The sequence below is a fragment of the Trichoplusia ni genome, chromosome 18, assembly GCF_003590095.1.
Source record: "Trichoplusia ni isolate ovarian cell line Hi5 chromosome 18, tn1, whole genome shotgun sequence".
Classification (NCBI taxonomy): domain Eukaryota; kingdom Metazoa; phylum Arthropoda; class Insecta; order Lepidoptera; family Noctuidae; genus Trichoplusia; species Trichoplusia ni.
Window position 1 is genome coordinate 4,556,851 of NC_039495.1, and position 17,937 is coordinate 4,574,787.

General features: G+C 36.2%; 4 protein-coding genes across 5 annotated transcripts in view; 3 read left to right on the forward strand and 1 right to left on the reverse strand.

The window, feature by feature from the left end:
* Window positions 1–17,937, reverse strand: part of LOC113502924 (uncharacterized protein CG3556) — a 139,310-nt gene that overhangs the window by 55,420 nt on the left and 65,953 nt on the right. The window lies entirely within an intron of this gene.
* LOC113503127 (3-oxoacyl-[acyl-carrier-protein] reductase FabG-like) lies at window positions 13,866–14,615 on the forward strand. Its single transcript, XM_026884946.1, has one exon. The coding sequence runs from the start codon at window positions 13,866–13,868 to the stop codon at window positions 14,613–14,615; it is 750 nt and encodes a 249-aa protein (XP_026740747.1).
* On the forward strand, window positions 14,950–17,812 carry LOC113502925 (3-oxoacyl-[acyl-carrier-protein] reductase FabG-like). Of its 2 annotated transcripts, XM_026884681.1 has the most exons (2): window positions 14,950–15,478; window positions 17,441–17,812. In XM_026884681.1, the coding sequence occupies exons 1-2, from the start codon at window positions 14,972–14,974 to the stop codon at window positions 17,687–17,689; spliced, it is 756 nt and encodes a 251-aa protein (XP_026740482.1). In that variant the 5' UTR covers window positions 14,950–14,971; the 3' UTR covers window positions 17,690–17,812. The 2 variants fall into 2 exon arrangements, with proteins under 2 accessions (XP_026740482.1, XP_026740481.1); XM_026884680.1 differs by lacking the exon at window positions 17,441–17,812 and having other exon boundaries at window positions 14,950–15,806.
* LOC113502930 (3-oxoacyl-[acyl-carrier-protein] reductase FabG-like) lies at window positions 16,218–17,481 on the forward strand. Its single transcript, XM_026884684.1, has one exon. The coding sequence runs from the start codon at window positions 16,238–16,240 to the stop codon at window positions 16,988–16,990; it is 753 nt and encodes a 250-aa protein (XP_026740485.1). The 5' UTR covers window positions 16,218–16,237; the 3' UTR covers window positions 16,991–17,481.

Sequence of the window (17,937 nt, forward strand, 5' to 3'; positions counted from 1 at the left end):
CGAAACTTGCAAATGGATGAAATCATTCACTCTACAACCAAGATGTTACAAATACTGAAGTATGTAAAACTTTCATAACCTACATTCAAATGAATCATGCTCCTAGCTGTTCATAATTAATTTACGAGTACATACATACATATATACATACATACACCGTACATTGCAAGCTAACTTTTTCATCCTCGCTTCCCGCCCCTCGGCTAACCGCCGAAAGGGTGCGTTACCGCGCAATACCGCCGATTTCATTTCCGCCGGGAAATGTGCGAGATAACTGTACAATGCTCCGCGCATACACTAAAGACAAATCACAAAAACACAACCCTACTGCGACGAAATAAAGTTGAATAAAACCTGTCAATTAAGGTCCCCCGTGTCGAAGACTGTACCCTGGTCTGTTCCCATTATGTTTGTTTGCGACGAAAAATTCGAAAACACTCACCGAAAATATTTTATGGTTATACAAGTTTACTTCCATTGACCTTGCGTGTATCCGCACGCTGCGGAAGGATTACGAAATTAACCTTTTTTGTTTTATTTATAACGCGAACATTTTGAGCTTTATGTGATTTTTTTTTGGAGATTTAAACGAAGTTTTTCCATGAAATGTAATAAAAATATATGAGATAGAGTACCTAGTTCTTCTTTAGTCTTTGAACCAGCTAACAGCGTGTCTAGGAAACGTATATCGCGTTAAAAGCACTTCTCAACTTGCCAGTGCGGTTAAGATGGTTGCACTTACACTGCTATTGAGAAGTTGAAATACACGTGTCAAGTTTTAATAGTTGTTTTTATTGGGCATGATACAACACTTACCGTCAAAAACCATAGTATTGATAAGTCAGTCAACATGGTATTGAAAAGACCATTAAAACGTTGTGTAGGTAATATTTTACGGACGGACAGTCTCCGTATTAGGTAAAGTGGTTTCCTAGATACAACTCGTAGCCGATACTAGGCTATCAGAAACAATAATCGGCTGGATTGCTCGATAGCGCATGTGAGCTATAAATAAAGCTTGTTGTTCAAGCCGAAACAACAACCGATACGGGCGGGCTACTCTATATCTATGTTTGCCTGGTACCTGCGTGCGTACATATTCGGCAGCTATGTAAAACGAATAGCAAACTCACAAACGAGTTGTATTTTTGGAATATTTATTATAACGTTTACGTATTTGGAACGTTTAGAATTTTCATACCTACGTCACAAAATGGAGGTTAACTTGTCAGGGGTCCGTGTGTGACGTATTAACTGTGGTGCCGAGCTGAGTCAGTTAAGTTTGTTTTGTTAGGAAACTATAGCATCAGCTAAGTTTTTAACGCTCGAAGTTTCCTTAGACAAGTCTTGGGTTTGTACTTTATTTAGTTTCAATTAAACGTCTTGACCTAAAATAACGGAGAATATTTGGTTCTGTTAAGTTGTAATTTTGAAATTAAAATATTATTAGATTCATTACTTTGCGATCGAAAAGCAAAAGAAAAAAGTTACGATAGTACACAACTTAGTAGTTGTTAGTCTTCATAACGCCCTAGTACATCGATTAAGAAGCCATTTATAAAAGACTGGATAAAATAAACAACTAGCTAGGATCCCATAAAAACTTATCACAACGGGTCAGACGAGCAAGCCTTTGTAATAGCGACATTGCTTTAAGAGAATTAATAGCGGTTGTGGAAGAAGAACAATGTTAAGGCACTTACAACTACTCGAGAAAAATATACGCATTTGTCTTATACACGATGTCGGTACTCTTGGATTCATCGTGTTTTTAAAGGAGTTAGAAGAAATGATGAAAGAAATCGGTTCTTTGATAAAATGACAGATGAAAATGAAATCAGGGATAAGTTGTGTAATTTTGTAGCGAAAAATGTTTTTTTTACGTTAGCAAACACAAAACATATTTCATTAATAGTCAAATTAAAGATGATGGCGTCATCACCTAATTTACAACAAATTAAATTGATCGACCTACTAGAAACAGAGTCAAACTTCAAAACATGAGGAAATGGTGTAAAGCTATCTCTTCTTTGAAAAAAAAAACTCCTGCTCTAAAATTTTTACAAACATTCAAGACGCATGCAAAGAGACATCCTGACTAAAAGCAGAACGACGCAAGAATCGAATCGGAGTCACGTCACACGGACTGCGATTGGTGTAACCCATACCTACCACTCGACCAGTTTGCCGTCAAATTGTCCATACATAAACTTAATATTCTATCAATGGAAGATATACAGATATAAGCCATAAGGCTCTCACTTGCCGTCTCTCATAGACACGAAACTAACCCAAACGGCCTGCCATACCTCAAAGGAGCCTAAAATCATTTAGTATCGAATCAGGGGCGAGTGTGTGAAAGACTAGTGATAATATATGACTATTATTTATCTTCGGTCGACAGATATAGGACAAATGTGTATAATAAACTGACAAAAGGACTTAGAAATTGGCTGTAGGTCCTTCCATTTGTTAATAATTTAATGCTAGTATCAGTTATAACAATGAAATATATCGTTATTATGATTTCATATTGTTTGGAGTAAATATTGTGTTTCTTAGTTGCTGTTCGAGATCCATCTGGTGCTATTGACATTGACATATTTAAAATTTAAGTTGTGCTAATTCTAACTGTAATTATTCTGTTGTATATTGTTAATGCGTAAAATAGCGTAGAATTTGACCATATTAACATCATCTTATTTTTATCTTTTTTGGTTTAAGTTTCAAATTGTTACCAAAAGCGGTATTGCTGTTTTGTCACACATCTGTGAAATTGTAAAACCTTCTATCATTGTTTTATTTGAAAAACTAACCTATGGCGTTTCTTGCCAGTTCTCCTCCATGGGAATGACATTTTGGAATCGCTCAATTAGAGTCAGTGTTTCTGCAATCAAACTTTTCTTTAGCGCCAGTTTAAGGCGTACTAAACATTTTAATTTTGTATTTAACTTAACTACCGTATAATAAGTATTTTTGTACCGAATAAATAAGGGAGAAAAAGGGGACCTCAAAATAAAACAGGAAAGGTTTCTTTGATTGTGAAGCGCTAATGACGGCGACAAACTTTGTTGTATGCGCGTTAAACATTGCTAATTGCGTCTGTATAATACGGGCGGAAAAATATTTAGGAAATGTGCATTAGCGTGCAACGTATATATAATAAATACAAAGTAATAAATATAAATACAAATATAATAAATACAATATAATAAATAGTATTAAGTGGACAGGTAAGTTATGGGGAAAATAGTTAATTAGTTGTTTATACTACTTATTTGCTATATTGTTAGGACCTTACATATCATATTTACATACATTTGACACTGTCGTGTAATTAAAAACATTTTGCATTTATGAATCATTAGTCGTAGTAGAACGGTAGTTTAGCCCAATCGTGGCAACTTGATACCGTTAACTATAAAAAACACCTCATGGACCAAGCAAGCAAGTACGTACCTTCGTGACCAGTAAAAAATGACAGCAAAAAACATATGTTGAAAATCAGAAATGAACCAAATAAAAACGTTATCGTTTTTACAGCCAGTGACTTGGAAATCATGGCGACGCCGATGTGTCGAAATGTGATAAATTCGCCTGCTTACCGCAAATATGTATGACGATTGCAATATTTTATGTGTTCTGAAGAATATGTGAAATGACAATGGATCATAAATATGTATGTGCGGAGATAGAACTGTCAGTATTGAATCAACGGAACGTTTGAATGTCATCTTTTGTTTTCTTGTATTGTAAAGTGGATGACGGTTTTACGCTTTGGAGGTCTACCATCTACTTTTATACAGCGTTCGCACTAAGTTGACCTTTTTGACAGATTGCTTTCACTGTAATTAATACGTGAAAATATTTCGTAAAAGGAAAGGTATTTCGTGCAAGATTATTTTCAATTCGAGCTAAAAAGTCAAAAATTTTATCGTCAAAATAAATTGTTCTTCTTTATATTTTTTTTGTTAAATTTTATGAAATAAAACAGTTTAAACGTATCAGCCATGGTGATGTAGTCGAATACCTTTACAAAATCGTTATGAATCGAATTGAAAAGCCTTGATTGAGCGTTAAAATTGTATTGTTTGCAAGTAATTCAATTAAAATATTGAAATTTCGTTTCAGCAAAAGTAAATCCATTAAAGGACATACGGTGAACGAAAAACTAAGGGATGTGTCACAAGGCAAGTAAAGCAGAGAGAAAAAAATGGCGGCACTCGCCATCAAGACATAGATTTAGGTTCCGTATTACAAAAACTGGCAGTACGTTATTTAAAATAAAACTATTTCGATGCATTAAAGCTTTCGAAAAAAATCTCCAGCATAAAATCATATGTCACAAATCCAATCAATTGAGGAAAAGAGACAACGAATGACACGGACAAGAGCGGCGTCTCGCTTTTACAAACTGCAGACTTAAACAGCTGGTGATAGGGCAGAGCGACATGACAGAGTGGAGCTTATTTTACTGCGTCCGTACCAAGATATATTCATACCGTCATGCGGATACCAAGATAGTGCTCCCACAATTTATTGGACCAGTGGATCAAATGATTTTGAGCTACCTTTGCCAGCGAAGGTATATCTGCCGGTTGTGGATACGCTTTGACAGAGATACACTGATTTAAAACTATCTATTTCTTGCTATTTTATATATTTCTTATTTCATATTAGTAAAATCTATACAAATAATAAAAGCTGAAGAGTTTGTTTGTTTGAACGCGATAATCTCAGGAACTACTGGTTCGAACTGAAAAAATATTTTTGTGTTGATTAGACCATTTATCAAGGAAGACTATAGGCTATATAACATCACGCTGCGACTAATAGGAGCGAAGATACAATGGAAAATGTGAAAAGAAAAACGGGGAAAATTCTAACCACGTGGACGAAGTCGCGGGCAACAGCTAATTTATGATAATACCAACTTAAATATACTAGAAATGGCTAAAACATGACTAAAAACGTACATTCGGAGGAATTTATTTTTGTAATACAAAAAGAGAGATTTATACGCCAGATATTAACTGTGAGCTAGCCTACAAAAAATATGTTCATAAAATGCGGTATGTAAGCGTTGTACGTAAGCGTTGATTTATTTGGGCGCAGAAATGTAAAAACTGCGACGGCCTGTGCCCACCATTACCTGCGTCATGGGATGTTTTGTGTATCCATGTATAAAGCGGTTATTTTTATCTGAATATAGAAGCTTTATAATCTCTTTGTTTTAAGATGAAAGAAGGTTTTTTTGTCCACTTACGGGTAAGCATATGAATATGTTTCTAATATCTTCTCAGTGTATTCAGGTAGGAAATGTTGACTCCTACTATAGGTCTGTATTTTGCTCAAAGAATTAGCATTTTCTTACAACGTAGCAATCCAGCCAGCCTTCTGGCACGTTTCCCGACTTTGGCAGGGATGAAGATGTCTTTTCTGACGCTCCGTAGATTATGTATATTGTTTATTTTGTATTGATATTAAATTTAATATAGTTTAAAAATGAAAATATTACATTTAGTAATGTTTAAATAAAATATAAGTCATTGTTTATTATAGACAACAAATTTTGTTATATTGGTTGCCATAGTTTATTTTAAGGTACTTAATATGTACTATATATGTACATATGTATATCCAATGCCTTTAGGTATACGTTTTGATTTTGTTTAAACTAACGTGTCGTAAATTGGGAGAGGCCTATGTCCAGCAGTGGACTATGATTGGCTGATTGATAACGTGTCTTTATTTATAATATCTCCATTTGTACACTGCACGTCATGCAAGTAGAATAATTTGTCATGCAACGCATTGTGTTATTTGTATCTGCAATATATTTTGGAATTAACAGCAATAACTATTCGTAATTTAAAGTTGCGATGGCCGTTGTAAATTGAAATTGTTACTTGTTATGTTACTTACTTACATTTTATGTTGGAAATTAAATATGAAAGAAGTTTGTTTCTTTAGTATAAAAGTTTACGAAAGCGCTGCAAAAAAGTAAGATCGTGAACATCTAAACACTGTAAGAGCTGAAAGAAAAGTTAATCTTGGTATCAGCTTGAGTAGTTAGTTAAAGTATTTACATTTTGAATATTATGCAAGATGGCACACAAATTAAAATGTGTCAAAGAGTCTCATTTATTCTTTTGATAACTAATGATAGACGTGGAATCAATTTGTAATATTTAAATATATTTTCTAAAAAAATTTAATTATGGAAGTGTCAGTCTTAAGAATTATTTACATGCCAACGCTTTTTTGAAGATTGTGCATATATTATTAAATGGCGATTAAAGTTAACAAAGTGTATTGTCATAATTAATTACCTACATGTATATTTTTTATACACAATGTCTCGTATGGAGGTCTACCATGTTATGGTTTTCGTAACGACATTGGTTGCAACGTTATAGGTGTGGGCAATTGGAAACCTCCCGGGGGTGCCACACGTGGGCTTATCGATTGGATGAGAGGTGATTACTGGTTTTATTTGGTAAATTCGGTTTCACGTTTATTCGCATGAGCGTGGTGTTAAAATTAATATGCTTTATTGAATTGAAAGATGTTATCGGATAGCGTAGTCTGTAGTGCTCTGACTTCAATTTGAATGATGGATTATTAAATTTTCAAGTACTTTGAAGAATTCACAATTGTAGATTGCTAGTAAATGAAAGTGTTTGTTAAATCATCAGAGACTCGGTGATTTAGGTATCATCTTATACGGCTTCTTCAAGACGTAACTACGTAGTAATATTCTATATTCTGTAACCTAACTTATACATTTTTTTATAAGTCACGACTAGATAATTATCGCTGTAAGCGATAAGACCGCCATTGTGAACTACACTGTATGTAATTAATTTCATTGATGTCATTCTTCGGTGTACAATCAGAATATAATATGCTATTCCCTAGAATTTTCTTATTTTGATAATTCACAGTTACACTAAATTCACTGTCAATATGAGACCTAAAGTTTGAGACATAATCTACAAATCCTAAATTGTCCTTTCATCTAAAACATGGAAACTGTTCAAATTGCACTCAAGATTCCGTTGAGCAAACCTAGAAATAATTATGAAGTGGAGAGCACTGGAACATAACATAAGTAAGCTCAGATACGGCAAAGTAAGACCGAATGCAAGTCGCAATCCGCACGTATTACCATAATAAAGGTGTCTGCATGAATACGATGAACTACGAGAGTGTTATGTGTTTCTTATTGCAGGAATAATCCCGTTTCCTTCAACTAGTTCTTACTATAAATTTGAATCTGCTCAGATTCTCAGATCAGAAAAAAGTAGTGTTTGATATTGATACTTCATGATGGTAGGCTGTATGGTTTAGGTCTTTGCCTATGACATAAAAAAAAACTGTTATGTCATGTCAACACTGTCAACTCTGAAAACTTTTTAAATATCGATAACAAAGACAAGGCTCACAAACTTGCACTGCTTTATACAAACCTCTTTTGTGCACGTTCATCATAACTTTTGTGTTCAAGACAAAGTTTAATAAAATCTGACTACTAAAACATGAAAAGTTGTTTTAATTAATGAAAAGTGTTGACAGTATCCAACCGATGGCGAGTGTAAAGACAGCAATTTACAAATAAATACTTTTTTAGAAACTTTTTAGGTAAATACTTAACAAAAAATACTTTAACTATTATAATAGTGCTGCTAGCCATCAATAACCCTATCAAAGTTTGATTTACCAGGACAGCAGAATTCATGTTTTACAGAACGGTACTCCTTCTGAAGTACCAGGGCGACATGAAATGGACTGGTATTCATTTGCATTGCTAACGTATACATTTCATGAACGGTCGGACACGCTCTCACATCGCTGGGCTCCTATTACGTTTCGAAGCAATTATATAATTACAATAAAAACATTTTCCTTTGTTTGTTCTTTTGAATAACAATGTGTTTTAAATTGAATGACAATTAAAATCTCGATTTCATTAAGCAATATTATTTTCAAAAGGCCGGAATAAAAATGAGATTTGTTACACGTAACAACAAATTTTTATTTACCTACTAATTTTTACCATTATTTGTATGCACCTAAATATTAGAGTAGTTGTAAAGGACGAGGATTTTCGAACATCCCAGGACATGACCGCATTAAGGCTAAGCCTCACATAGATCTAACTCTAGCCGACGAACATGAAATTAATTAAATTCCAATGAAGTGTGCAAATACCTCAAAGTGGAGATCTGTATGAGGGCAAAGCGATTTTGTTAAGGGTTTCCTTTCCAATTAGCCCCCACCCAAGCGAGTGCCTTCCTCAGGATATGTAAAATTGAATGCGGTCTGATGAGACTTGGAATTGCGTTATTAGTTTGTTTAGGACTAGTTGGTTCGGATAGCAAAGGCTACGCATATTTTGTGGAACTCCTGTCAGTTAATGATCGCCTGGTACGTCACGATATATGATCTTTAGTTAAATGAATTAATTATTATTACAAGTATTGCTTAACTTATTGGTTGGGTTGGAAGTCACTTAACAAGTCACCTGCGTTTTGTGAGTTTAGTACAATACGCCACTCATTAACCAAAATAAAAATCGTTCACCTTTTAAACTAACTTAAGTTTCATTTGCAAAATAAAATACAAACTAAGGGCGTGTGCACACATTAAAAAACGATGACGGTCTCTGCTCGGTGAGGTGTTTCACCCGCCACGCTCCGGCAGATAATCGCGTTTGATCAGCGTTCATGCGTGATAACCGCGGGTGAACACACGCCTTTATACCTTCGTTTATTTTTATACGGGGTAACGTGCGTATGGTAATATAGTTTGAACAGGGAAATTAAATTCTTTACAAAATACCTTATGATAAAATAATGTGTTTTTGGCTAACATATTTACTGAAAAAGGATTATAAAAACAAGAGTCAAATTTGCCACAAAAAGGAGCAAATTAAATCGAGTATGAGCCGAAGTCATCGATCATTCCAAAATAACGCTGGCCACATAAAAAAGGAAAAAATATGTGAGCAATAAAAAATATCAGCGAAACAGCAAATAAATCTACTGCGAAAGTACCAGGATTACATATTGCCACAGGTGTTCTGTCCTAATATAACCTCTCTTGGACTGACCGCTTTCCTGAAAAGGGTCCGGGGCAATAGGGCCGAACAAAAATATCCAGCAAAATATTCGCGTGTCATCGTGTAATTAAATTGTCGTCGCCTCACTGACAACAATTGATACGGATGTCAGGATAACTCAAGTGCCTTTGTTATTTTTTTCTTGCTAATTGCTACGTTAACAATTAAATGTATTATGTATATTAACAAAATTTCTACATATAAGGATTTGTGAAAAAATGTAATTACACCGACAGGGGTAGAGTAAATTAATACGATTTGTAACTAATTACGTCTCATAATTTCCATCTTGGCGAATTCGAAACTAAATCTGCTCGTCGAAATAAGTGAATGCGATTACAATACTTTCGAACTATGGATACAATGTGCTCTAAGCAAACTAACAAAAATATTCAGTGAATGCCAATTTTTCCATTATTCACATACAAATTTCGATAAAATGATTGTCAAAGTAATCAATCAAAGATATTCGAATCATTAATCATGACAATTCGTGAGCTACAATTCATCGTAGTGGATATTAAAATACATACATGTGAGGGAAGTTGTCAAACATAACGATTTATGTTCTCCTGGTACTCTAGTCAGTCAGATACTCCTGTTAGGTTAGGTTAATTGGAACTAAACACAGGTATATGACGTACATACGATAGGCTAGCAATTATGCATTTCCAAAAAAAAACATTTTAAAACGTAAGCAAAAAATCACTAAGCTTTTTTAAGTCTCCCGCAATCACTTACTGAGATAGAGTCACAAAGTCACAGCACGAAACTGCATTTAAAAGACAAACATATCAATCAGCTTACAAAGTTAAGGCAAAGCAGTAACATTTAACTTACAATGCAGATACAAACTCTTAAGTGAAACCTAAGTTATACAAATAGCGAGTCTTGCAGTTTTATAAGTCGGACTTCAGCGTCCAAGTCCGGAATAAAAATACAGGGACAGTTTACATAGAAACGATGTCGCGGTTTTGTTGCGGACTTTGTACTAAGTTTGTGTGACGTTTCCGATTTATCGTTTAAAAGTTTTGGTAAGAAATGACCTAGTTTTGTTTAATTTTTTTTATTTAAATTATAATGTTGGCACCTACATATCTACTGCTGTCCTAGGAATTTATTAACTTTAAGTTACATCAACATGATTTTTATTTGTTTTAGTTTTCGTGTTATCGTTATCTATTATCTTCTATTATCGTATCATCATGAGCCCATATTTTTCGACAGCTGGACTCAGGTCTTCCCAATTGCACGCCATCGAAATCTATCTTCTTATATCTATATAGTAACTTCCATTAATTTAAAAGCACCTTCACTGCTATTAACTTATTAATTTTTATTAATTTCACAGAGAGCCAGAAACACTCAACATACTCAAATCTGATAACACCCAAACACTGCGATTACAAAGTGTGTCCGCCAGGAAAACTTCAACTATTCCATAATGCATGCAAACGAATCTCCGATAATTTTTCATCCGTCCATTTTCCGGGTAATAATTCCCATATCAATAAAGATATCATCTGCATCGCTCGTAACGCCATCTATATATCATGATGAATGCAAATTTCAATAACGGATCAGCTTGGACGTTGATTGGCAATAATCTGAATCGCGCACAATGCTTCCGTCTTGCATTAATTAATACTGGCTGGGTGTGTGCAGTTTGCGCGGTTCGATGAAATGTCTCAAATGTGTGCATGAAGTTCTCGTGTTGTTAAGCTATTTTTGTTTTAATTATTGTCTTTATTTGTCGTGTATTACTCTATTTGATCAGTATGTTGTATAAGAATAGGGTATTTCACTAAATCTAAAAATATAAATATGTTTAGGCCGTCAGACAGATTTCCAAAAAAATATCGAAAAAGTATTTTTGTTTTATCATATAAATTAATAGTGAGGATGATAAAAAGCACTTAAGTACGGTATCGTACTAGTAAGTGACGTCACATGAGATTTTAAATCACTGTAGTAGCAGTTTTTTGTTTATGAAGGAAAAACTACGCATCCAATATTTTTTGGCAATCCGTCTGACGGCTAAACAGTTTATTTTTTTGTGAAATACCCCTATTAAATGAAATAAGTAAAAAGTAAAAGATGTTCCTTAAACTTTTTTTGATTTTCCTTGCCAATTTACTACAGAACTAAACTCACCTTATCTCAGATTTCCTTTTACCAGGAGCTCATAAAGTAAAGCAGCCGTTCCCCAGGACCGAGTGCAGAGTGTCTGCTGTCCTGTCACTAACAGATGTGAGAGCTACGTAGTTATTCTCGTGTTACGTGTCTTGCCGTTGACCCCCTGTTTATTCAGCACTATGATAATATTTTAGTTCGTTCAACGGTAGATAGGTGCCGGGTATTCTAGATAAATTATATTGTTTCTTTTTTTTATTTATGTCGGTAAAAATCATCATGATAGAAACCAAGCAAGGAAGGTATACATTGTTATGTTTTATATTAGTCTTCACAGCAGAAAAACATAAAAGATGACTAGCTTTGTTAACACGTTACTTTCAAGCAATAACCTCTATTTTTCCAGAACTACACACCCCACACAAATTGTATTTAGTTCAACGAACGCACAAAGCAGTATTGACATTTCGCCACACGGAGCAAATACGACAAACAAATTAATTGCTAATGAAATTGCTATTGTGATCAGTCAACACTCAACCTAAATAAACAGGGGAACATGACAAATAGCCGCGTTTTGTTCATAATTAATTAAATATTTATTACCTGCTGCGTATGGTTTTTGCGATTGTACTACAGCTGCATAAATTATGTTCTCCTGGTACGTTAATTTGTATCCTTTGTTCAGATTCAATGGTGGGTAGGTAAGCTACTTTATTAATGCGCTTTTATAACTTGACAAGTGGCATAATTGACATGTATAATTTTATTAATTATAAGATTGAATGACGTAGCAATTTATGCCGCCTCCGTGTTCGGGGCTGTGCCAGGTAAATCAACGTTTGGGGTATTTCTTTCTTTGAGTTTTATTTTATTAGCCGGCAGCAGATACGTCATGCTCCCTTAGTCGTCACTGCCTGCGGTGGCGTCTTGGGTCGGGTCACCTCCTTCCCTCAAATATGGCGAGGGAGGTGATGGCTGACCCTTGCGTCATACTCGTGAACGGGTGCTGCTTGCGGTGGCTGGTCGGTCTGCTGACCTTGGCCGAGTAGTTGACAGTTTAAGTTCATAGTGGCTTAGGTACCATGACCTCAAATTTTTGTTTATTTGGCACGGCACCTACACACTTATTTTGATATATTTTTTAATAATTATATTGTAAATGGAAAGACAGCGTGCTGCTGGGGAGTTTGTTGCGCCGTTTCTTCTCTCACAGCAAAAGCACTTAGGAAGCGGTGACGGGTGGGCAAAACTGGGTGCTGTCAATGTAATTTGACCTTCAAAAAGTGCTACTTAGTAGCCTAATTTGAATAAATGACTTTTGATTTTGATTTTGATTTTGATAATTAAACAGTTAAATTACTGAATATCATCATTTATAAATATTATCATCGTCACTGATTAGTTTTTCAGAAACATTGTCAAACACGTAAAAGCTTACTTAAAGCATTATCTGGTCATATATACGGTCTGTAGGGGACAGAAATAGATAACAAAACTTTGCTTTTCACAAATGTAATCTATTAATGTCCCTCTTGCAAATGCGACCAATTTGTAGTGTATTTTCACATCGCACAAGACAATCAATCGATGTCTAAAAGTCGTTTTGTTTTAGCAAAACAAATCTAAGCTAGATACGAGGTCCGAAGTTCCAAGCAAGTCTATCTTGGTCATCTATTCCAGCAGATACTATTGATTACTGTTCTCCTGGTACTTCAAGGCAGTGAAGTGACTATCATTCTGCGCTATTTATTTTTTTATCTACTCTTGATATAAAAATTAATTACTGATTACGTTTGTCCATTTCAATCAAATTTCCATACGGCGTGTAGTTTGACCCAACTTGAAAGATAGGATAGCTTACATCTCAATTATATTATTGCAAATTATTTATCTACAACCTACCCGCCTATTTCCCTGCTAACGAAGTCGCGGGAACAGCTAATTGTTTACAACATTTTATGTATAATGTAAAATCATATAAGTTTTACACGGCCTTGAGAAGACACTGAATACATAAACGGCTTATTTTCTTTAGCGGTTCTATAGTCACGAAAAGTACTTTATCACTGCATTTTTAATTTAAGTACCATTCCGCAATTAGTTTTTTATTACGTATAATCTACATTCAGACAGCACGTGATATTATTACGAAATTTTCATGCGCAATGTGCATGATTTAATTCCTTACTAGATAGACCTGCGGTTGCGGTGCCAATCAATCACAGAAAAGATAGACAAAGATATTCATAAAATCAAGACATTCGGCCGATTATTCCATTTTTTCTTTATTATGCTTTTCTTGAATGCTTACTTTGCATACAATAAGCCAACATCATATCCTTAGGTTATATAGCTGTAGAACACTGGTTCTAAATTTTTTTACCATTGTTGACACTGAATTTCTATAGTAACTATGCAATCAGAGATGAGTAAGTTGAATGTGCTCATTAAAATGATAAGCTAAATACCTTCAATAAAACTTAGTCTATCTACTATCTTAGTAAAATTATCTCATTTCTTTTGATAACAAAATCAAAACTACAATATAAATAATCTCGAATCCAAGACGGTTGAGTGAACAGTTTTTTTTACAGTTTTAGCAAAGATGAGTTTCGCGGACAAAGTGGTGTTGGTGACGGGAGGCAGCTCGGGCATAGGCGCCGCTGCGGCCGTGCTGTTTGCTAAGGAGGGGGCGGCTGTGGCGGTGGTGGGCCGCAACCGAGCCAAGCTGGACAGCGTGGCGCAACGCTGCCGAGAGCTGGGCGCGCGCACGCTCCTCATCACCGCCGACATCGCCAACGACCAGGAGGCCAGCACCATCGTGCAGAAAACCATCGATGAGTTCGGAAAACTTGATGTTCTTGTAAACAACGCAGGAATGACGCATATAGCGTCAATACTTGCTGATGATATCATGAAGTCTTACGACACAGTTATACGCACAAACCTTCGAGCTACAGTCCACATAACCAGTTTAGCTGTACCGCATCTTATAAAAAGCAAAGGGAATATTGTTAACATATCCAGCACTCTAGCAAGATTGATTAATACGACGATGCTATCGTACTGCATTTCTAAAGCTGGTTTGGATCATTTTTCAAGAGTCATATCTCAAGAATTAGGAGCTTTTGGAGTAAGAGTCAACGTTGTAAGTCCTGGGCCTGTTTATACTGACATTTTGGAGAACGCTGGACTTCCTGATCTGTATGATGAATGGGGTACAGAAACCCCTCTAGGGAAGACAGCTCAGCCCGAAGAAGTAGCCGATATGATACTGTACTTAGCCAGTGATAAAGCAAAGAGCGTTACTGGTGCTAACTTTTTGATTGACAATGGTTCGTTAGTGAAGAAATGAATGCTATTAAAAATGTTATATGGACTCTTATTTTATTTTCTGTTTCTTTCTGACCTTAAATTTCCGTTAACCTGCCTCTTGTAAATAAACTTGTCTCTGTGGATCTTATCAATCAGGATTCTGCTCTTGAAAGAGGTAACTGAAGCGCAATCATCAATCATTAAACTCTTAGCATGAAACAGCAGACCTACTTAGCTACGACACAATTAACGTAAAAGACAGTTAGTAGCTTATCATAAATTGCATATTTTTTCAAGATTGTAAAAATAACGCCAATGTTAACAAAAACTTGATAAGATAGGTAGGTTTAAATATATTGCATTGAAATACACACTGTATGCAGTGTAATAAATTGTATGGTTACGATGAGTTTTGCGGACAAAGTGGTGTTGGTGACGGGAGGCAGCTCGGGTATCGGCGCCGCTGCGGCCGTGTTGTTCGCTAAGGAGGGGGCGGCTGTGGCGGTGGTGGGCCGCAACCGAGCCAAACTGGACAGCGTGGCGCAGCGCTGCCGAGAGCTGGGCGCGCGCACGCTCCTCATCACCGCCGACATCGCCAACGACCAGGAGGCCAGCACCATCGTGCAGAAAACCATCGATGAGTTCGGAAAACTCGATGTTCTCATCAACAATGCTGGTATCACACATTTGGCAGGACTACAGAGTACCAACATTATGGAGTCATACGACATGGTTATGAACACAAATCTTCGAGCCACGGTCTACATCACCAGCCTAGCGGTTCCTCATCTTATATCAACTAAAGGAAACATTATAAATATATCAAGTACGCTTGGAAAAGCCTCGAATAAACGAATGTTGGCTTACTGCGTATCTAAAGCAGGTTTGGATCATTTTTCTAAAGTCATAGCTTTAGAACTGGCGTCATCTGGAGTGAGAGTAAACACTGTGAGGTTGGGACCGGTGATAACTGATATTCTGGAGAATGCTGGACTTCCCTTTACATGGGATGACTTGGCTAAGGAAACTCCGCTTGGAAAAGTTGCCACTGCTGATGAAGCAGCTGATATGATATTATTCCTGGCAAGCGATAAGGCTAAGAGCGTCACTGGGGGTGAATTTACAATAGACAATGGCATTTTGATTAAATAAAAATCCCAGGTTTTGTTTTTTATAACGACATTAAGTAAAAAAATATATTTAAGTAATAAACGAATCAAGTTTTATGCAATTTGAAAATCATTCCACAAATTTAGATAGTTGGTTGAAGTAATTTATTTTCAGCCGTAGTTCCAATGACTAGTGATAGTCCAAGGTCTGTCAGAAGTAATAAAACATTAATATTGTCTTTAGTAATGCAACATATAAATATGCGTTTAATGAGTTGACTGTAATATCAGATACCAGATATTGTTCGGGTAACTGGACTTCAAATGCTGAAACTACAGGTTTCTTAAATATATCACAAGGATATACAAAAAATATATAAACTAAGTTTCGGATTCGTTTTATCTGCTGTAATCTGCAATTATGATTTCTATTCTTAGCACACTAATAAAGAGTTATGAATATTGTCTTAACTCATATAGATAAGGATGCAGCAGTATTATATAAAGTGAAATATGATTCTGGAGTTAGTAGTTTCTGAAGTCACATCTCAAAATGAGTTTCGCAGACAAAGTAGTGTTGGTGACGGGAGGCAGCTCCGGCATCGGCGCCGCTGCGGCCGTGCTGTTCGCTAAGGAGGGGGCGGCTGTGGCGGTGGTGGGCCGCAACCGAGCCAAGCTGGACAGCGTGGCGCAGCGCTGCCGAGAGCTGGGCGCACGCACGCTCCTCATCACCGCCGACATCGCCAACGACCAGGAGGCCAGCACCATCGTGCAGAAAACTATCGATGAGTTCGGAAAACTAGATGTTCTCATCAACAATGCTGGTATTTACTTAGAAGGAGATGGCTTGCTCAACGGCAAAATAATGGAGTCCTACGACAAAATTATGAACACCAACCTGCGCGCGGTTGTGAATATCACCAACCTAGCTGTGCCGCATCTTGTGATATCAAAAGGCAATATTATTAACATTTCCAGTACGTCGGGAAGCAAACCCAGTTCTTTGGCTCTTTCGTATTGCGTCTCCAAAGCTGGCTTAGATCAGTTTTCTAGAGTAGCAGCCCTTGAACTAGCTCCGTCCGGAGTCAGAGTGAACATTGTCAGTCCAGGACCAGTTATCACTGATATTTTGGACAATGCTGGCATTACTGATAATTTGTTTGAAGATTGGAGACTGATGACGGCTCTGAAAAGAGTAGCAGCGCCGGAGGAAATCGGTGATATGCTGGTATTCCTCGCGAGTGATAAGGCTAAGAGCATCACGGGGGCTAACTTTTTTATTGATAATGGAGAATTATTGTTGTAACAATGTTGCTAAATTATAAAATCGCGTTATTTAGTTTTGTTTGTTGCCATGTTAGCCTGGCCTTTCCTTATATTTATATTATGTTAACCGTTACATTATCATACTATTTGTGTTATGTTGTTATCTGTGATAAGATTATGTTGCCATGTCGTGTGATGTAACGGCATAATTCTTTTAATGACACACCAGACGCCAACAAACTTGATTTTCAGGCACAGTGCAGCTGATTATTAACATTATTTTTGCATTGCAAACATGCTGTCGTATTTTATGCATGGCAAAATATCCATAATATTGCTAGTATTACACGATACTAAAGCAAGTGAGTTATATTATCTGAACTCATATAGATAAACCATGCCAAGCTGGACAGCGTGGCGCAGCGCTGCCAAGAGCTGGGCGTGCGTGCGCTCCTCATCACCGCCGACATCGCCGTTTATTTTTTCTAAAGTCATAGCTTTAGAACTGGCGTCATCTGGAGTGAGAGTAAACACTGTGAGGTTAGGACCGGTGATAACTGATATTCTGGAGAATGCTGGACTTCTTTTTACATGGGATGACTTGGCTAAGGAAACTCCGCTTAGAAAAGTTGCCACTGCTGATGAAGCAGCTGATATGATATTATTCTTGGCAAGCGATAAGGCTAAGAGCGTCACTGGGGGTGAACTTACAATAGACAATGGCATTTTGATTAAATAATAACCAAGGTTTTGTTTATGTTTTGGATTTGAAATGCTGAAACTACAGGATTGCTAAATATATCAGAAGGATTTACAAAAAATATATTAAAAAGTTTTCGGATTCGTTTTATCTGCAGCAATCTTTAAGTAGTTTGTCTATTCTAAATAACGTAAGATGTGAACATAACACCCTAATAAAGAGTTATGAATATTGTCTTAACTCATATAGATAAGGATACCGCAGTATTATATAAAGTGAAATATGAT